Source organism: Thermobia domestica, chromosome 9 (assembly GCF_964235325.1).
Source record: "Thermobia domestica chromosome 9, izTheDome1.hap1.1, whole genome shotgun sequence".
NCBI lineage: Eukaryota > Metazoa > Arthropoda > Insecta > Zygentoma > Lepismatidae > Thermobia > Thermobia domestica.
The window spans coordinates 162,715,055-162,738,099 of record NC_137462.1 but is presented as its reverse complement, the minus strand read 5'-3'; the positions used below and the strand labels follow the sequence as shown (position 1 = coordinate 162,738,099).

Below are 23,045 nucleotides of genomic sequence, written 5' to 3'. Positions count from 1 at the left end.
CTTGGCAACCAAATGCTTGCTCCAGATAGTTGAAGAAGAAGGGGAGAAGTATCCTTTAGCAGCGAAGGCGGTGAGAAGAGATTTTTTCATGGATGATTTCCTCGGAGGTGCAGCTAGTGTGAGCGAAGCAATTGAGCTACAACAACAGCTGATTCAACTTTTGCGAGAAGGAGGCTTCGAACTTCGAAAGTGGCTATCTAGCGAACCGGAAGTGCTCCAGGCTGTTCCTCCCCATATGCGTGAAATTGACCTACAATTCAACTTCGACACCGATAACAACATCAAGACCCTCGGAGTACAGTGGTCACCTGTTAGTGACGAGTTTGGGTTCAACGTAGTGCCTCCCTCTCCCCCAGCAGTGTGGACAAAACGAAAAGTGTTGTCAGAGATTGCCAAGATTTTCGATCCCCTTGGCCTCCTCTCCCCAGTAACGATCAGGGCCAAGATGATGTTACAATCATTGTGGAAGGAAAGCCTCGGTTGGGACGACCCCCTCCCCTTTGAAACAAGTGCAGCCTGGCAAGAGTACTGCGATGAGTTGTTTGTGCTCCGTGAAGTGAAGGTCGAACGATGCATTGTGCCCTCTGATGCCGTCAGTTGTCAATTAATAGGTTTCTCTGATGCTAGTGAGCGGGCCTATTCTGCAGTCGCCTATTTACGAGCAGAGCGTCTTAACGGTCGTGTCGACGTGAGACTCATCGCTGCAAAAACCAAAGTTGCTCCAATCAAAACAGTTTCCCTACCCCGATTGGAACTGTGCGCCGCATTGTTGCTGGCCAAATTGTTAAAAACAGTTGCAAGTGCCATCAGTGTAAACGTCCAGGATACAAGGGCTTTCACTGACTCCACTGTTGTGTTGGCCTGGTTAGCCCAGTCACCTGACAAGTGGAAAACTTTCGTTTCAAATCGGGTAGCGAAAATACAAGGAATTTTGCCTTCGTCACAATGGTCACATACCAAGAGTGAAGATAATGCAGCTGATTGTGCGTCAAGGGGGGTAAAGCCCAGCGAGCTCTTAGAACATCCCCTGTGGTGGAGCGGTCCAGAGTGGTTGCGCGAAGCAATGTTGCCAGAGCCTCCATATCCTCTCGCTGACTTAGCTACAGATGTGAGAGAAAAGAAAAAATGTGTCACAGTTATGTGTGTGCAGTATGAAAATAACATTTTGGACCGTTACTCGTCTCTAGTGAGTTTGAAGCATGTAGTGGGTTGGTGTCGCACGTTTGCTTACAACTGCAAGAATCTGGTGCAGAAACGCCAGGGGGCTTGTACTTTTCAAGCAGTGGAAAAGAGCATTTTGTGCTTGGTAAATGAGGTACAGAAAAGAGAATTCCACACCGAAATCAAGATTGGTGACATGATTATTTTGAAGGAATCCCATCTGCCTCCCCAGCAATGGAGATTAGGGCGTGTTCGGTGCATATTTCCAGAAAATGATGGCTTAGTGCGAGCAGTTACTGTAAAGACTGCCTTCGGGGAGTTGAAGCGCCCCATTGCGAAGCTGGTTGCATTGCCTTTCAACCCTTCAAAGTAAAGTGAGGTCATGCGAAACGCTACAACCTCGCTCATCAAGCATGTCTTATTATTGCATATGAATATTTGTCTTGTGTTTGTTTGTTTGGTTTTTTTAATTATTACGCATTATTATTATTATTATTTCGTTTGTAGTGTATTTCCTGTGTGAAACTCGATCATTCGTTGTGTGTGTGTGTTATTTGAAACTAGAGCGTTTCAAGGTGGGGGCTATGTTCGGGCCATTCTGCCCTCTGTTTGTTTCATAAAATTAAGAAGAAAAATAAGGCTTATGTTTTTTCAGTGTTTGAGCCTATTGTGAGCATTTCCAAAACTTGGAACAAACTATATGTTTTATGTAGTGTCAGTTTTGCTGTAGAGATGTCTCTGCAGGTCAATATGGTTTCTATTTGTAGTATCTTACTCTGGCGGTCTCTTGTCTTTCTTTTCAAAATACCGTTAGGCCGCCTCCCGCATCTTTTGTCAGTGTTGTGTTGTGCTTTCCTGCAAAAGCCTCGTGTGCGGGATCTTCAGTGTTTGTGTATTGGATTTTCTTATTCTAATACATATTAATTCCAACAACTATACGAATTTATACAGTCCAAAATTCCAGATGCAAAATAAATTGTTATTGTTTTCAGTAACTCATTATCTGTTTAATTAAATGCGCAAAACAATAAACTATTGTTTGGTCGGCGTATACACTCCCAGTATATATTTCTTTTCTCTGGTACGAATTCTGTAAGAATATCACTTTTAACTTCTGTAGAGAATCAGGTGACAAATGGTAACTAGCGCATGGACAGTTAATAATATTTTTCACTTTAACCCTTATCCGGGCAAGACATTTTTGTAACGTAAAAGGGCAACCGGGGCCTGTGAGACCCAGTATATATTTTAAGTGCAGAATACACAAAATCAATACCTATTGTCACTCACTGTTCAGACTAGTCTAGAATGTACCGGTATATATTTATGTCAAGTAGCGAAACTTCGTGTCACGCTTTTGTAAGCCGACCAAGCAGAATAGCAAATCCGGTCCAGACATTTTTGTAACGTAAACGGGCAACCGGGGCCTGTGAGGCCCAGTATATATTTTAAGTGCAGAACACTCAAAATTCAATGTCTGTTGCCGCATACTGTTCCGACTAAAGGTTACAATAATCACGTGTTCAATATATAATTATGTGACAATTTGATCAAATATTTGACAGGAATTTCACTAAAGTTATACGGGGCCTCCTAGGCCCCGGTTGCCCGGTTACGTCAGGAAAAGATTTTCAAATTAAAAAAAAAAAAAAAAAAAAAGCTTTACCAACTAGATATGTTCATGATTTTAACTTCGACGAAAGATGGAAGAATTCAGTATTTTATGTCTTCGAAATATGTATGGTTATTGAGAAATTTTAGAAAAATGAAGCTACTGGGCCTGGGAGGCCCCGCTTGCCCGGATAAGGGTTAAAATTGCCTTCATCGGACATGGTTATTACTGCGCACATAGTGCATTTCTAGTATGATGTCAGCAAAGCTCATAGCGTTGGCATGGCAAATAATTCGACGTGACATATAATTAAATAGTCCATTACAGGGGAATAACAAAGGAAACCATTATGAACACTCAATGGTCAATTCTTGTACAGAAAAATTTTCAGTTTTTTTTTTCCCCTTCATAATTTAAATCTATCGCAAATCTGTCCTTTTATGACTAATTTTCATTTAGAGGTAAATTTAGAGGGTACAAAAGCTGAAAAAACTTCTGGATTATCCTAAATTATTTTGGGGATAGTTAAAAATCCAATAATTAGAAGAACAGAATAAAGTATGTGCAGAAAAAATATGCACAAATTTTTTACAAAAAGAAAAAAAAATGTACTAATAAAATATCTTTGGTACAAATCTTTTTAGATATTTGTTATTGAACAGAAACTAGACAAAAGTAAAATTTAATTAATAGAATGGAAAAAAAAGTAAGGCTAAGCTCTCTGACTGCGATAATTTAATAATGACATGGTATTTGTTACAACAGTAAACCGTTCCACCACCATCTGCTATTAAATCAATAAACTATAGGGCAATACGTTTCGATCGAGTGCAAAGAGTCGTTCTGTGTAATAATTTATATCACGAGGAAACATTTCGGGTTAATTCAAATCAAGATGTAAGAAAAAACAACGCCCGAAATAATTCGGGTTGATCCATTTTACATATTTGAAAACAATAGTTGAGTTAATCTGGGAAGTGGTTAATTTAAATAAGTTTTTTTTTTAATGTTCTTTTACTATTTTTCAACTAAGGAAACCTTGAGCTTTTTCTCCTTATTCTGTTTAAGTTTTCTACATAAACAACTATATAAATTTATTAACATTAAATTTTATTTACTTTCCCAGGCCAACAGGCTGGAGAGACTGGATAAATGGGTATCAAATATTTTTATAGATGATGATTTAAAAAATATATATATATATATATATATATACTACGAGTTAGTGTGGTAGGACGTGATAACACACATTTTTTGCAAGAATCTGGTAGCATTATAAACCACGTGCTACCCATCACCTTTAAAAGGCAGCACAAATACGACTCTTTTTGCCATGTCAGCAGCAAGCTGTGCAAGTGGAGAAGTAAACGCCCTATTTAATTAAAAGTCCCAGATCACGACTGAGCATATGGCTTCGATACGAGTGAAATATACGAATTTTTTTAATAACGCATTAATGGCAATATCGAACTCTTCCATCAAGACATATTTAGTGACAATGAAGAATTAAACTCTCATATCAAGATATATTTAATGACAAGTGAAGGAGGAGAACTAACAACAATGCAGAACTTTGTTGTTTAAAGCTAAGTAGCTGGAATGTTCCTTTGTTTTTCTTTCTTACATACAGTTCCTTTCATAATTTATGTAATTATTTGTAATATATTTCTACGTTAAACAAAATGCTTAATTTCATTAGCATCCCTGGCTTTCATCCTTTTTCATACTGATTTACTGCATGGAAAAGACGCGGATGTTCCTCTCATTTCCAAGCAATGTGCTCCTTGAACGGCCTTGCACGTTGAATGATCATTCACTAGTTTCCCTAAAGTAAGTAGCTTTAATTCTAGTTGGTTCATGCTACTCAGACATCACCACATCCATCGGATGACTACATCATATAAAGCAGTAATGGCGAAATGGCGAGTCGCGGATGAAAACTAAAAAGATATGATTTGACTTTTAAATTCTTGTAAAAATTTTGACACATTCCATTGTTCCCATTAAAAGAAATGGTTCTTCTTTTATTGCGCATTAAACATTCCTATTTTCATATTTGGGAAATAATAAGTTCTTAAATTGCTACCGTTATGTTTATTTTTATTTGCCTATCCCTTAAGTAGGATTTCTCTCAATGTATTATAAAATAGGCATCACTGATAAACAGAATAGAAGCTGGAAATACATTAGACATGACAATGCGAACTGACGGATATATTTTATGGACATCAATGAAATTTAGGATTTCATATCCAAGTATGTTTATACGTTGACACACATTAGACTCTATTTCATTCCTAAATACCCGTAAACATGAACTAGAATATTATTAGGGTAGGAGACAGGATTAATTATATTATTTCCCTCCTAAAATGTCTAGTCTTAATTCAGTCAATCTACATACTGTTCTTTTAATGTTCATATGTTCACAAAATGTTCATATCATAATTTTGAAATATACAGTAACATTTTACAGTACAGATTTTAACTAGACATGTTAAAAATAGTATCTAAAATAATTGGTATATACTTGGAGACTGAGTTGGATGGATTGTGAACATCTTACAAATTAACACATTGTTATTCTGTCAATGGTATTAAGCGGAAAGTTGTTCAGTCGCCACATAGTCTCGTCACCGCTTCTTTTTGTCACACATTTAGATAAATACAAATGAGAATTCAAGGGTGGAAAGGAAGTACTAACCGATGCTGTCACACGCTCACATAGTCTGAAGCTTCTGTGATCTTTCACGCCATAATGAGCGCTCGATCATTGTAACTTGATCATCCTTCCTTCTCCAGAGCTTTACAATGATGTTTCGAGGAAGAGGTAAACCGTAGTAGTATATATTTACCTATATGTAGTATATAAGTACGTTTTCATTTATTTCTTAACTCATATTTCAACGTCCAATTATTCTGAAGTCTTCATCGAGGTTAACTGTATTAGAGGGAAACTCTAATTGCTTATCTAAATCATACGTATAGTGTTCTTTTTATACTGAATCTGTAAAAATTAGTATTCAGACTGAAAAGCCGCATTTTTTCATCAAAGCTCATAGATTTAGGGCATAACAAAATTAAGTATGGGTCTTTAGTCTGTTTACTAATTTTTATAGATTCAGGATAAAAATCGTAGTCTTACGGTGTTGATATCTAAGGTATACGTTTCAGATAAGCAATTAAGAGTTATACTCTAATACAATCAGCCCCGACGAAGACTTTAGAATAATTGGAAGTTGTAATATTGGATAAGGAATAAATGACAACGCACGTAAGATAAATATTTTTATTATATACTACTATCAGGGTCGTGCAATCAATATGATTGAAAACATTATCATTTAAATCATACTTGCTGAGAACGTTTCCCGTGCGCACATAACATGGCATGGTGGATTAAGAATATAATTTCAAGAACATACTTACCTGTAACTGTATCACCAGCATTCGTTGTAGCAGCTATATGTTGATCTTTCACAGGAGATTTCAAAGACAAAAGAAAATCAAGGTCTTCATCAGCAGTCTCAACTTTCTTCTTAGATTCTTTCGGAGGTGCTTCATTTTCTTTCTTTGGATTGTTTTCAGAAGAAACTACCTTTCTTTCATTTGCTTCATTTCGTTTTTTCACTTCTTTCTGTTGTACAGTTGGCTGTGATTTCACTACCTCAACTTCCTTTTTCACATTTGAAGCAAGTGATGGTGCTTGAATATTAGAGTCACCTTTTTCTGATACATTGCTCGATACTTCAGATTTTGACTCATCAGCAACCACACATACAGTTTCAGCTATTTCTTTTTCAGAAATATCAGTCTTTTCAACGTTTCCAAATTGCTCATCGCTGTTATTTACTACAAATGTATTTTCAACTGGTTCATCGCCTTCTTCATTATTGATATCTAACGTTAGCTTGGCGTTTATTGTTGATTGTTCTTGATCAGATTTAGTATTTTCGTCACTTTTTTCCTCTTTATAAGATAAAATACTAATAATTTTAGAATTTAATTTGTCAATCTCTTTCTTTTCTTGAGCTGTCTTTCTAGTGGGTTTGTAGTTTCTCGTACTAGCTTTAGCAGCCTCGTCCATTCTCTCCAATTCACCATACTGAAACAGACAACGACGATATAAAATAAGACCCAGATGATACACTGTCCTTAACTAATTATAATGCTTTAAAAACAAAAATAAAAAATAGGTATGAGGAATATATATATATATATATATATATATATATATATATATATATATATATATTAAATCCATCATGCCATCAGAGAACCAAGACAAAGTTGTTCATTGGACGTAGTCTTCTCCCCATTTGATACAGAGACTCTTCCATCCAATCATTGTAAATTAGCGAGTTCGAAAACATATCAAATGCAATCGAAGCGCCTGCCAACTATGAATTACATGTTATAATTCGGTTGTTCCAGGCAAAAGAGCATAATACAGCCGCAATTCATTGTCGTATAAGTAACGAGCATAGATGGCGTGGGTCAATGAAAACTTGACCCACGATCCACCCACCGCGATTTACTCTAACCCAGCATGACCTACCACCTATCAAAACCCATCGTCATCAACGCCCTCCTCTCCACTGACTTAAGAATTTACACTTGTAATAAAACAAGTCTGTGAAATCATCACTAATCCGAGTCAATACCCAAAAGTGCCTGAATTTCTTTTTTCACATAGATATACTCATCTCAGGTAAGTAAATACAAACAAATGAAGAAGGAAGAAAAATGGAGACTTTGAAAGTAAAACGTATACAAATTCACCAGTGTTCAGAAGATGCTGTGTACAATGCACTGAGCAGAGTGGATTGGTGGACTGTAGTGGGTCATGGTGGGTCAGAATGTCTCACGGTGGATGGTGGGTCGCAATGGGTCGCGTCTTGTTGATCCACGACCCACTCTATCTCTTCTAAGGAGTACAGCGAGAATTTTATAAGTGATGGCTGTGCGCATGACTACTGCAGAGAGTTTAATGACATGTACGACGAGGGCGCCCAAGGGTGGAAAACTATGGTGACAGATAACCTTGCTGAACGCGAGAATCATATGGTTCATGAAAGGTTGAACTGTTCCCTGAAAGTACAAGATCAGCGCTTCGAGAAACTAATTTACACTTGGCGACCCTTCTATTGCACTCGATATCTTTGACAGGTACTCCACAATGATTGAATGGCAGAATTGTCTATCGGTGTGCATGTGTGGGAAGTAGAGGAGGAGGGAAGGGGGTCGCCGATGTCCAATGTCTTGTTCCAATTTCGCCATTTCACATGGTTCTTCTCTGATAGTTTAGCGAAGGTGCGCATATTTAATGAAATTTTCAAAAAACTGTTTTTCTCTGGTCATTTTTTTTTATTATTATTATTGTTTGTTTTGTTTATGATTTTCTGAGTTTCAATTTCTATTTGAAAACTGGAACAAAACTATACTATATACATTTAAAAAGTAATACGATTAATAGATAACAGCACCTGCTAATTTCTTCCACCCGTATGGATTTTGACGCGTGGTGAGTACCGACAGCTTGTTTGTTCGAAAGGACAAGAACATAGGATATTATTAATATACTCCAGATTCACTATTTAACTACTATTAATTATGCCAATATTTCAGGTTTGATCATGCACACAACACTTCTTGTCTTTGTTATCAATTTAAAAATATCGAAATAACATTACTTTAAAAGTAATAAATGATCAAGACCATTAATTATTAACATGCTACTGAAAAGGCACAATACTTCGAGTAACCTAATCAAGCATTTTCAAAAATGAAATGAAATCTCTAAGTTTTACGTCCCGTGTTTATGCCGGTTAGGCTAAAGGAGACGGTGATGATGAGAGATGAGTGAAATGGTGGAATGAAGAAAATGGGAGGAAACGGGAGAACCCCGAGAAAACCCACGAGCACGTTGTTTGTCCAAAACAAAGTCCACACGACGCGAGCTGGGATCGAACCAGGGAACCCAAGCACCGGAGGTGAACGCTCTACCACTGAGCCACCGCGCCCCCCTTAAATATTTTCAAATGGAATATGATTAGAAACTAAACAAAGAAAATAAAATATCAGAAATAAATTATCTCTTTTATTCTTATAGTAACGCATTCCTATGGCAGATTCATAAAGCACTTTGTTTTTTAAATAACCTGAGTACTCTTAGTTGGATTACGTGAAATACTGCGCCTCTTATTAGTAACGACTATACGTAGGTGTCTATGGCTTTTCAGTATGCTCAATTAAGTCATTTTAATATTTTCAAGACATGAATTTTAATAACAAGTATGATATTCCTAAGGCAAATGAACCAATTTTTTTTAAGAAACCCGGTGGGATGAGACATATTTTGTAGAAGTTAATAAACTTACAAAGATAAAAGATATTTATGTAACTGAGAGTTGGCTTGTTCTGAGGATATTATACAGTAAAAACGTGATATAACGCGACTCAATATACCGCGGGGAAAAGAATGTCTCTCAATAAGGAATACCGTAGTTTTCTAAATAAAAATTTACTTTTGAAAGCTAAAATAGTAAAAATTATACAAAAAGCTGTTCTACAGCACAATTCTACCGTTAGATTCGCTTTCCCCACACTCACTAGTTGACTATGAACCATGTATACCAAAGGAGAAACGGGTCAGATTGATTTTTGTCACTTCTACGATCACACTGCTATATACAATGGTTAGGTTATAACGAGGAAGTAAACCATGTCCTCCAGAAGTTATATCGGACTTCTAATTAATTTACGTTAATTCTAATATTTGGTTGGCACACAAGAATCCCAAATCGGCTACGGAAAAAAATACCAGCAACACGAAAAACACTACCGCACAAATTAAAGAGCTTTCGCTGAAGCACTTTATCAGATAGCAAAGAAGAAGTAGGGAGAAAGAGTGAATAATAATAATAAATAAATAAAACTAAAGAACAGTGAAAAGGCTCTAAAGTGTCCAATTGTGTATTACTTGGGGATGCAGTCATGTTGCGTTACTACACTGAAAATACATTCCTTTCTATAGAAGGAATCACGAGTTTATATGATAAGCGAAAGAAATAACCGATTTCACTTCATACAAAATCCTAATTATAATTTAAAAAATATAAACTTCGATATTTTACCTCTTCATTATAAACTTCATCTTTAAAAAGTGAAGTATGTTAAATTTCACCTATTAAGACTCAATTAAGGCCTTTCATGCTGTGCTGAAGAAAATGCTGTTCGTTTCATTGTTGTAATGTTTTTGAATAATTCAGTGCTGTGATATATAAGTTTATGCTACTTCTATAAAGTCACTAATTGGCACGCAGAGCTCAACAGAAACGGCCACCACTCACAAACGGGCCGTTTGTTTTGTGGTGGCAATGAATATGACAATAGTATAGAGAAAACACTTAAAAATTAAATAAAAACGGTCAAGCAACAACAACAACAAAACCACTATAGTGATATCTTCTAGTTAAAAATATTTTGATTTCATAATTCCGCTGGAGTTGAAGCATTTTGGCATGTGACCAATTATCTTCACAAAATGAAATAAGTCTATCTATTACGAATGCAATACACTTTAAAAGGGTGTGAATGGGATTTCATAAATCGATACTTACGGTGAAATATGTCTCAGGTAAGTTCAGTCTTCTATAGAAAGGAATACACGCCAGTCCATCCGAGAGGAGCTTCAAATCAAGTGAGAAATATTCGCTATATAAAGCTGCTGGGTTATCTTCCCATGACTTTTCGGATTTAAACCTAAAATGTCCTCCCTCTGAAAAAAGAACGTAGACAAAGAAGATATTAACAGCACTTAGGTTAGTACAGAAAATACAATAGTTTACTCTGTTTTAAAATATAATCACTTTATAAGAAACTGATCGTGTGATTTGTTTCTTATTTTTGGTCCCACTAAGGCAACTCAAAATTTTAGATATAAACCCGAAATCTTTTAAAGGTCGTTAGACAATACAAAGAGTGTACATGTGTGTATAAATCCGCTGTGTTACAGTCTGTGCCAGTCATTCCAGTACGACTCCAGCGAACGCCTATTGTGCAATTGCGTGACTTAGAGCATGGCCATATATTGGGACTGTTAGAGACAGGGTACTCGTAGAACAGCCGCTCTCGTGAGCTGTGACGTCTCAGTGGTCCATCGGTGGTGTACACAATGGAAAAAACAAAGTTATTAGAAACATACAACCCCTAGTGCTTTTTCGATGTTCCGGAGAGCGCCTATACAGAAGAATTAAAAGCACCCCTTAATTGACAGAAAGGGGACCACCAGTACAAATCATACAGAATCCAAACTTGGCATTGTAGTATAAGGAACAACAAGCTACATATCCTGCTTCCATCTGGTCCTCATTCAGGGGAGTACGACTAATGAGTCGTACATTGTGACGTGGTCAATTCTGTCCGACCTCCTACTTTCTAAGACCTCATCTTACAGCACGATAACGCACCTTTCCATGCCGCAAGGGAACCTAGCATGCTCTATTCCGTCTACAGCTTCTACCGTGGTCTTCTAGGTCTTCAGATTTAACCCAATTGATCAAATGTGAGATATGGTAGGACGATGTCCGACCACCAAAATCGTTTATCGAAGGCTCACCAATAGTCACACCTTCATTACAAGAACTGCTTCACTGAAACAACCAATACTTCCATCGAATACCAGAAATACAGATGTAAAACTTGTCTATGCTCGACAGCAATTTCACCTTAAAACATTCTTATTTCAATATGATTTACATTATTTAATGAACCCCTTCGATATTGGCGAATTTTTCAGCTCCATTTTTGTTCCACACCAACATCAGCGCCCCTGTAATGCTTAAACATCTACCCCAGAAGACACAACCGATAACAACAGTCCATTTGACCATACTTTCTACATAGATATTCTACAAATTCTTTCCTCCAGATTCTTCTATATTAACTCAGAATGAGATGAGAAGACACTTACGCTACCATCCTCTCCACGAACCATATGCCTGGTCTTAACTGTCTATAATGCCCTACTTCATAACATTCCTCTGTTTCTTATACATCTATTTTATCCTTGTTTCACCAGCTTTTCCTACATTTTTTCGTTCTATATTGTCTTCCACTATTTTCATTGTTCTTCATAATACATACTTTTATTAAATTCTTCACAAATTTTCACTTTTATTTGTCGATTACTTTTCCCTATATGAATAATAGAGTATTTTTTTAAATATTCATTTAACCTTCCTTCTACGTTCTGTTTGATATATCTTCCTCAACTAAACATTCTACTTCCAGCCTGACAATATTTTCATGTGATCTTTCATTTCGACATGAACTCCTGTCTGGATGCTTCAGTTATTTTCTGTTCTTTCACTTTTCTTTCCCTTCTTCCTACTTCTTCACTCCTCTATTTGATGAAATGTTTAGAGAGTTCTCTTTTGGTGTTGCGAGATAAAGTTTTTACTCTTTTCTGCTATGTAATTTTTTCCCATGCCTGCTTCAAGTCTTCTTTGTTCCATCGATATTTATGGGATACATGGAAACCGTGTGAATATGTTCTGTCGGATTGTCTTCTGGAACTGGTAGACGCTTTGCGGGAGTATCGGTAATTTTTGATTTGGATCGAAAGAATTATTAAGAAAGAGTTTCTGATACACAGAAACTTAACAGTGGCTCTATTCAGAAATTCGAAAGAGGTCAGAAGATTCACAATTACTGGAATGATGAAACGTGTATTATCTTTGTGGTGGAATTTTGAAAGTCAGACTGATTTTGAATATATCACAAGCTTTACATTTAGCTGTCTCGTATTTCTTTGATGTAGGTGCATTCAGGAAAAGAAGAAAACAAAAAGCTGTCCATAATAAATTCTAAATATATATTCATATTCATTCAACTGAAATTCAGTTACTCACACCACCATAACACAGAGGGAAATTTTCAAAAATCGAGAAATAAATACTTGTAGACCAACATAACCACTATACTTAATCTGAAAGCAGAGTAACAGTTTTGAAAGGTAGAATGAACTATGGGAAAGCAACAATAAACCTGCATTCGGATAAATGAAAAATTGTATTTGGTTTTCATTCCTATACAATGAAATTATTTTCTATGAGGCAGTAATTATGAGCCAGGGTTCATTGATTTAAATCAAATGATTAAAAAAAAAATGATTTAAATCAAACTTATTTTGCTTAAAACAGAAATAGCATATGATATTTCTAATCATTCTAGAACACTGATCGAATGTGTCTGAAATTCGCATCTTAATCTGTATAATGGTAGGATCTTAATAATGAAGCTTAAGCAAAGTATAAAGTTCCTCAGATTACAGTTAATGGGCCAAGAACTTTGACAATGTACCAATTCAATAATTTCGTATTGTACAGGAGACTTGAGAAGAAAGCTTGAATCCATTTAACATTCAATTGTTGTTCACAATTGTACATACCGTGACATACACACCATAGCCTATTTACATAACTGGAACGTTTAATTACATATAATGGGCTGAACCATTTCAAGTGGATTTTTGAACGTTCCTACTCAAACTGGTTTTTATCATTTCACTGATTACAGTGTGCATCCTAAGATAGAAGGAAAATCAAATTTCCCGCCAAAAACAGTGTGTGTCAGGAGTCCATCAAGTTCGTAAAATGAAATTTGGTATATAAACACTTTATTAAAAATAAGACATCCATCCCAGCGTTTTCGAACATTTCGCTTCTAAGGGGGAAGAGGAAATTTTCTATAATTCTTTTCCTCTATATTCAACAATTGATGTTTTCTATTTCATCATTAAGGGAAAACGGCTAAACCGTTTGAAATCAAGTTTTTAACATAGCATTTGGACTGAACAAATTTTAATGTTATTTCATGAAAATGTGTAGTCTAAAGGGAGTGGAAGAGCAAGCTTAAAATGAATTTCGAAAATAAAATAAGTATGTCACGAGCCTCTCTTGTTCGAAAGATGAAACTTCGTATATAATCTCCTCATTATAACTAAGTGGCCACGTGCTCCTGGATAATTTCTATGTTGTTCTCAATATATATAAAAATAACATTGACGTTGTCTGTTTCATCATCACGGGAAAACGAGTCAGCTGTTTGCATTGAATTTTTGAGCGTAGTTAGCAATTCGCTAAAGCATGGTTTTTATCTTGTCACTTTTCACCAAACCGCATACCCTAAGGGGGGTGAAGTTTAAAATTCACGGCAAAAACATGTTTCTCACGAACCCTTCAAGTCAGGTAGACGGAACTCATTTTATAAAATTCCTCTTAAAAATAATTTGAAAAAGTCTCAGGTTTTCCAAAATTTTGCCTCCAGAAATGATTTCTGTGATATTTGAACTTCCTATTTGTATTCCGAAAATAACGAAAAATAATGAGGACACGATTGAAACGTTTTAAATGAATTTTTACATATAACTTTGGTTGACCTGAGTATGCATCATTAGCTCTACATTTGGACTGAAATTCGTATTCTAAGTGTGTGTGGTGGTGGTGGGGGGTGGGGGGAGTTTTCGCAAACACTAACGACCGCATCATTTGAATGGACTTTTAGAAGACAGTTAGTAACTGGGTCGAATTGGGTATCTATCTTTCAATTTCAATTTAAATACGAATCCTAGAGGAGTAATAAAGAGGATTAAAGTTTTCCATAAACCTTCTTCCTGTGCTAAGAACGGTCATTTCAGCTAGCTGTTAATAATATAAATAGGAAGAAGTATGGAAAAGTATTGTTTTTGCCATACTGAGTACAGATAACTTGAAATCACATATTTATATTCATACAATTCATGCTAATATGCAAGTTATTTTGAATAATTTTACAATTTTAAAGCAAAAGATTGCTATTCATTATGAGAAAGTTATAATGAAAGGAGTATAAAACAACTGCATTCAATTTACATATTTTAAAAAATTAAAAAAACCTACTAATTACGTAGATTTTTTCCAGTTTGCAAAATAGTAGCTGATTCTACACACGCATATTTTACTTTGGTCTTTGCTGATTAACATGCTTAAAAAGAAATACGTACTACGATTATCATAATTATCTTTCTTTCGTCCAATTACTGTGAATTCTGAGGATCACTGCAATCACCCACTCTTATATGATGGAAGATTAACAATGTACTGCTGAAACATCTTGGAAAAAAATAACATATCTAACAGGAAACATTCGATTTCGTTTTTATTGTAACATAACGTGATAAAAGCAACCTGACACCCCCGTAGTTTACCAGTTGGAAAAATAGAAGCTAAAAGAGTTACCAGTTTACTAGTACTTATCATTTAATTTATATTAACTTTAAATATATTAGGTGCAAGTGATTTAAAAGAAAATAGATTTAAATTTAAAATATCAACATTTTTTAAACAAACAAAAAAAAAAAAAAAAAATCGTGATTTTTTCAACCCTGATTATGACTATTGACTTTTCGATAAATGCTATACCATACTTAAAAGTGAGTAGTATATACCTCCCATCTTGATTATGTTTAGTCCTTCCAGCTCTTCGCGTAAGGCAATGATTAATGATTTGGATTCTATTCAGAAGTGGCTTCCCTAATGTTCAATTCAGTAATTTTCTACTGATGAATCCGGAAATGGCAATAAACACTATTCAATCCAGATAGAATGGCATGACCAAGGCAAAGTAATATACGTACAATACATCAAAACTTATTAATTGCTCTCTCCAAATATGATACAGGTTGTCCCAAACATAAAGGTCAGTTCAAATTGAGTGGTACAAAAATAAAAGTTATCTGTCACTGCTCTAATGAATTTACCGTGGAAATACGATGTACAATAAAAACCAAACTCTTCAAGTTCCATTTGACAATATTGAAGAACTCGCCATGAAGTACTTATAATTGATTATTTCTCCAATACTAAAAAATCACACGCATCGGAACGGTTACCAGGTATGGTCCGGGTTCAACTTTTAGTGAGTGCTGACAGATAATTCGACAGCTACTTGGTAGAAGAAGCAACAAACTGTGAATTAATGACGCAGAGAATCGATACACTGACCACACATCATTATCAGTTCAACCGTGCAATCTGACCAGATACAACCTTTTGAGAGTTGGGCAGAAATGCCTGTTTCTTGTACAGAAAAAATAAGGTATAATGAATATAAAATCAAAATTTAAATATTGCAGAAATAGCCCCTATTAGAAATTTTCGAAAACGCTGCAACAAGTTTTCGTTTGTTTCTAATGAAGATTTCATATACCAACTTTACATGTACAATTTAACCAAATCCTCACATTCGTCATTTTCTGAATACGAACGCAGAAACTGTTCCTTTTCCCCTTAAGGAGTGGAATTTTCCAAAACGTTGTTTCCTTATTTTTCATGAATTATTCATATGAAGTTACATCACCCTAACTTCAGGGATTCGTGAGACATCCTATTCGTAGCAAAAACAAACCTGGGTACATATTTCAAAAATCCTTTCTTATTCCTCGGTTTTATGATGAAAGAAGTTTTCTAACCGAATTTCACGTTTCTGGCTACAATAATGTGACCTAAGCGTTGATGACTAAGTCACTTTTATTTTTCTTTTATATACATTAATAATAATATTCATCGGAAATAAACTTAATATCGTCCAAGAAAAATATACTCACGTGACATAGGAGCTTGGAGAAGTTCAAAAAAATTGGCTCCCCTCCCTGACTCCTCTTCATCATCAGAAGGTAATTTAGGCTCTTCATATTTCTCCCAATTGCTAAATATCTGCCTCTTAGAATAATTCTTCTTAGTATTATATGTTTCAGTCTCTCTTCGAAGATGACTAAACCTCTCTGGGTCATTAATAATTTCTTCTTTCCCCTGTTTATTTTGAGCTTCAACTTTTCCTGTTTCGATTTGTTTTGCTGGCTCAACTTGTTTCGGAGGGCTTTCCTGTTGAACGCTCTTAGAACCTGAACCTGTTCTCGGATCTCTTCGTCTATCCCTCCTTATTTCTCGCTGGCCTTTGGGAGTCGTATCAGCTACGACTGGTGAGGTGGCGGACGTATTGCAATTATCTGTGGGTTCATTCTCAGTTTGAGCGTCCTCCTTCGACGGTGTTGCAGATTTCTGTTTTTGTCTCTGAGATTTCCTCTTATCTGGTCTCATTGGGTTTAATCACAACCTTAAAAAGGAGACAAATTAAAAACTTATTACTATTATTATAGCAACAGCGCAATAAATGCTTAGTATTAAGAGTCGATTGACATATATGTGACATTATGACATTAGTCATAAGAGAGAAATCACTATCATTAGTATTTACGCAAGCTACAGGGCAGGGTTTACGAAAAACCCTAACCCACCTGGTCCATGTAAGTTTTTCCGGGTTTAATTGTTTCTATCAGACTCTCTTACGTTTCTTGGAAGAGGGGGGAGAGTACTGAAATGTGATTTAAATAAGAAGACATCATCATTATCATAATTTACAACAATTACACAGGTTTGGAAGATATTTTTTTTAAAATAATTTGGTTTATTACCTAGATTACATACAGATAAATATAAGTTTGTTTGGCCTTAACGTCCTTGCAACAACAAGATTATGAAGAAGGAACCTAGATCTTAAATAGGTTTCTAAATATTACATTGTTCCCGTAAATTTTGCATTTTTCTTGCACAGTTTAAGTTATAGGATTTTACTTTTCCAGTAAAACAATTTCTTCCGGTCTTTAATAACAAAAGACGTTAGTTCTGGACATTTTTGAAATGTTTTTATACGATTTCGTTAATGTGGTTAGCAACGCAACCCATACGATCTAACTTAGTCTTCAGAGAGAAAATCCAACAGGTTCCGTTTTCACCTCCTATCTACCCGGAACGCCAACCTTATGATTAAGAATGATTTGGTTTTAAGATCTCAGCCTTTGTTTATCAACATCGCCTCGATCATATCGCATTTTCGATCGGTCAAGTGATATGTTGTCAAGAACAGGAGTTACTTTAAATTAATAAAAACAGAACTCCAATTGCTTCTGAATTTCGATTATGTCCTTCAAATATTTATGAACGTATAAAAAAGGATGAGGACGTAGTCCTCATTAATACACAGCTAAAAGGCAATGAAGATTTCTGTAATATACTTGATTGGTTGGTTGGATTTAATTGTAGCGTTTCTTTGGACACCGAAGTTATACGAGACGAGAATTTGAAGTTTAACGTGGAATTCTAAGCATATGATCACCCACCGGATTTTGTAATATTTTTATTTTTATGTGTTGCAATTGGTTTTAATGAAATTTACATAGTTTATGATCAAAATCGTTAGTACCTGAAACCATATACGTTTGTTAAATGTAAATTCTCAATATCACATATCTACAGTTTTTCCTCTACAAGTGCTAAGATCTTCCTTTTTTTTCTCTCTAAAAAAATCTAGGAACCCTAAGCTTGCAGAGGGATCCGAACTACTACTCCGTTTGCACCCGAGAGAAATTATCTTCCATCTGCACTCGAACTGGAACCCCTTGATTACAAAAGCGACAAATCTACCGATTTATCCACTGAAGATAATTAATATGTACTGATGTTGCATATGACTATTTTAAGAATCATTTCTGAAGGACACAAAGATACACACCTTAAATCACTGAATAAAGTTATACACGTTATTAAAATAAATGGACAATCTTAAAAGAGTACAGAGGATCTAATTTAATCCAAATTAGTTCATTGTATCATTAATACAGCAACTTAATTAATTTGCTTATCAAAAAAAAAAAAAAAAAAAAAAAAGTGAATAAATATACCAAATAATTTGAATTCACTTTGGCTTTGAACGATTCATATTTATACATGCGCAGAAAATATGTTTGATTTCAATAACTCACATTAATCTTTCCTGGGTTTGTAATGTGTGAGAAAAGATTTTCTAGATGGTTTGTGTTATGAGGAAACGTCACTGTGAAGTTCAAAAGATTTATGGATTTTGTTTTTAAATTTATTAATTATTTTAATATTTGTTTAAACCAGGCAATCCCGTTGGTACATAAAGACTTTTTTACGATTTTATTTTTTTCTTTCCATTTTTTCATTTTATTGGTTAAATTCCGTGCTTCACTGGTACTCAGCGTTTGTTTATTGAAGCTTCCCGTTCTTTTTCTGCACAGAAACTATATGAGATGTGGACCTCTGCCTTACGGTGGAATACAAACTACAGTAATGGGTTCAAATTTTAATGCAATCTCACCGGGAATCGAACCAGAAACCACGTGAATCTAAGGCGTGCGCTAGACACTACATCAGAGGAAGAGAGCTTTTGAGCGTTTGAGTATATGAAATCAGTATATTGTTTCTGAGAAAAAAAAAAGTTTATTCCAAACCTTGTCACCCTAAGCTAAACTGTGTTCAGAAAAACAGAAAAAAAAATCATTTGATAATTGTGAAACCTATCTATATTGGTCACCATTGGTAGCAATGAAAGTGAAGGGTTTACCAGTGGCGCACGCACGGGGGAGGGGTCAGGGTTGTAACACTTCCGTTGGACAAAATATTATGTACAAAAAAAAAAAAAAAAGATATGTATACAAATACCAGAAACTAGATTAAATTGGGATCTTGAATCTTCCCTCTCCGTGACGAAATTCAGCGTACACTACTGCAACTTGCAAAAGATAAATATTTTTAAGCGCTAATTATTATAAAGGGTGTTTCAAAACAACACCGATAACATTTGGGAGCTGATTTCTGACATCAAAATAAGACAAAAAGTATAGACCAACTTGGATGCACATATGCTTCCTTTCGGAGTTATAGGCTGCCGAAATCATGCTCGAAAACTATGGGACCTACCGTAGTCGGGTCAAGTATGTACCCTATCCAAATATTCATGTTTCAGAATCCAGAGGTACTTCCGCAACAATTTTTATAGAGGTAGTTGGTGAGTACTTCAAATTATATGCCTGTAGCCAAACTTCATCTATAAAAACTGTTACGGAAGTACCGCAAGATTTTGAAACATGGATTTTTGGATAGAGCACAAATTAGTTCCTAAGTAAAGTCCTGACCCGACTACGGTAGGTCCCATAGTTTTGGAGCTATGGACTTTCAAAGTTCAATTTTTTACGATTTTGGCAGTCTATAACTCCGAAAGGAAGCATTTGTGCACCCAAGTTGGTCTATACTTATTGTCTTATCTTGGTGTCTGGAATCACCTCCCAAACGTTGTCGGTGTTGTTTTGAAACACCCTGTAGATCTTAATATACACATTTTTAACGTATTTATTAACTACCTTTACCAGCGTATTATTTAGTATCTTAAAAAATACCAGAGTTTTTTCGTGGCTATAATGGTTAACGTATGGAACGCTTGGGTGGGAGACCTGGATTCGATATGAGATTGCGTAAAGTTTTGATCCCATCCTATGACATAAGTCCATGTCTCATATGGCCTAGGTGCAGAAAAGGATAATGAGCTCCAAACCATACAACAGAAGAACAGATAGTAAACACTATTTCTACAATACAAAAACATCATATGTAATAAATATGTAGCTGAGTTTGTCATTTGCAAACCATGATTTAAATATTGTAATTTCAATCTGCTAGTTAACTTTTAAAACTTATCAATCCTTTCTTTTGATCTAAAAGGGCCAATGTCACCTTTTGGCAAAAATGAGATGTTTGTCAGATTTTATCGCCTTTACATGGATATGTTCTTGTGCAAGAAAAGCAAATGTTAATGCGAATTATATACATTCCAAACTATTTCGTGTTGACATTTGCTCTTCTTGAACAAGAGAACATCCATTTATAGACGTTAAAATTGAAGAGTACCTCATTTCTGCCAAAAAGTGACATTGGCCCTTTTAGACTCAAGACACAAACATGGGTCCATAAGGCCAACTTAGTTATCAGTAAACGGAAGTTTTTCAATCTAAAATGGTGGACTTTTTCCAACCGCACCAGCCGTTTGGTCACCACAATGGCAAGGCACTCTATGTTAAATAAACATTCAACTTTGCGAGTTTAGCAAGTTGTTTGCTTGGACCTCATCATGCCAACAATATAGCATTGTTGAGAAACGGATTCGACTGTTCTACGTTACCTCACATAACGAATGTGCACGTTCCCCGTGTCATTTTTGAGTGTCCTTATGTTCCGTTCGAACAGTCTGCTGAACTGGAAACGGTCCTTTATCATTTAACATAAGGCGCCTTACCAGTGTGGAGACCAAACGGCTAGTGCGATGGGAAAATTCAATCATTTTACATTCAAAACTACCATTTCCAACAACTTTTCTCTCTTCCCATTTTTCCGTAAGTTTACTCACAACTGAATTGGTCTATGGCTTTGTACTTTGGATACACTCGATATATATAGGATGTTTAAGATAAACGATTAGTGCTTATAAATCACAAACAATTGGAGATAAAAAGATAAAAAAGGTCAGAGGATGCATCGAAAGGGGTACTCGGCTTGTGCCACAGGTCCCCCTATCTAAAGACCAAGAGGAAAAGAACATGGAAAATAAACAAATTTTCTACAGGAAAAAAGTTTTCCATTTGGGATACCGTTTACGAAATGGGCACAGAAAACTCATAACTAAATGGCGGTCATTTCATAAACGGTGTCATTCACGAGAAACTTTTTCCTATAGAAGTTGTTTATTTTCCATGATCTTTCAATAACGTATCAAATTAAATACCTTAGACTTTGGATGGCATGATAGGAGGGTTTTTGGGGCAAGCTGCACTCAATTCAATGAACGTTTTAATAATTTTCTACCTCAGTTTTTAATTCATCCTTATCTCTAGCAGTTAGTGACTTATAAATCACTGAACGTTTTTACTTGGTTGTGCACGAACTTACAATTAAATGGTGTACATTTCGCAAACAGTGCCTCCACGACCATGTTCTCTTCAATGATTTATAAAATATTTCATATCTTGCTACTTAAAATTTTGATCCTGGAACAAGAAGAGTATTCCATTCGATTCATCCTCTGACATTGATTTCTAAGCACTGGACGTTTTCTCTAAACGACCCTGTCTATACGGTTCGATCTCCAGTGAAAGTGCATTGAAATTTGAACACATTACAATAGCTCGTGTTTAACTGCGAACTGTAGTTCCACGATTCATATGATCTCCGTGCTGGAAAGGAACGCTAAACTTCAATGTACAAACAAACGCTGAACACTACAGAAAACAAAATTCAACTATTGGAATAAAAACGAAAAAAAAAAAAAAGGAAAATCTTGAAGTCTATCTATTAGTGAACAAGAAATTGTTGTAGCTTATAGCTATAACGAATAACTGTTTTTTTTTTTTTTTTTTTTTTTTAACAATTATTGAGCCTCTACAACATCTATTTTCTATTTTCACAATTCATTTAATAATCAAGATTCAGAAGTGTACATAACGTTACACACTTATCCTTCAAGATGTCTACCTACATACAAAACTGAATAGCTTTATTTCTTGGTTGTCCTGACAACCTCCTATTCACAATCATTTTTTAAAACAATTTTTATATCTTTATATATTAACATTATAACAACACACTATATCTGTTTCTTTCTCTTCTTCTAATAGTATAATCAGCCAGCCTAGAACATATTTAAAATACCTTATGACCCACAAATATACAACGTACCGTTGTATATTATGGCGCTCGACGGACTTTTCTCTTTATTTATTTACCCAATAAAAAGAAAAAGAATTCTGGACCGTTTACTTTTACATGTTAATCATTCGAGTTTTCGAATGCATCTCGTATACTTGAAAATTACAATTCATATAATTATACATATATATCATATTTATATGTATATGATATATATATGATATGGAAGTCAGCGAGAGAAATGAGGTCATAGGAAGGTGGAAAGAATACGTTGAAGACTTATACGAGAGTAGGCATAGACCGTACAGCCTAAATGTTGAAGTAGAAAATGAAGTAGGCGAGGATGATAAAGGATTTAGTATTCTTAGGGATGAGTTTGAAAAGGCTATATCTGAGATTAGGAATGGAATGGCAACCGGAATAGATAACATACCAATCGAACTCATTAAAAATATAGGAGACAAGGGAAGGAAGAATTGTTCCGACTATGCAATGAAATATATGAAACAGGAGAATGGCCAAAAGACTTTCTGAAAACGATCATGATACCGATGGCTAAGAAATCGAACCCAAAGGGATGTGAGGATTTTAGAACTATTAGTCTCATATCTCATGCAGCTAAAATTCTGCTCCGAATACTGAACAGAAGGTTATATGAAAGAACAAATAAAGAA

The 23,045-nt window shown here is 35.3% G+C and overlaps 1 protein-coding gene across 2 annotated transcripts in view; it reads right to left on the bottom strand.

Moving 5' to 3' along the window:
* Aven (Apoptosis and caspase activation inhibitor) overlaps positions 1-23,045 on the bottom strand; it is a 48,259-nt gene that overhangs the window by 16,543 nt on the left and 8,671 nt on the right. For both annotated transcript variants that reach the window (XM_081772108.1, XM_081772107.1), the window contains exons 2-4: positions 16,422-16,930; positions 10,396-10,553; positions 6,203-6,878 (exon numbers count right to left, since the gene is read on the bottom strand). In XM_081772108.1, coding sequence (XP_081628234.1) covers positions 6,203-6,878; positions 10,396-10,553; positions 16,422-16,914 — 1,327 coding nt within the window. In that variant the 5' untranslated portion in view covers positions 16,915-16,930. The remainder of the gene's footprint in view (positions 1-6,202; positions 6,879-10,395; positions 10,554-16,421; positions 16,931-23,045) is intronic.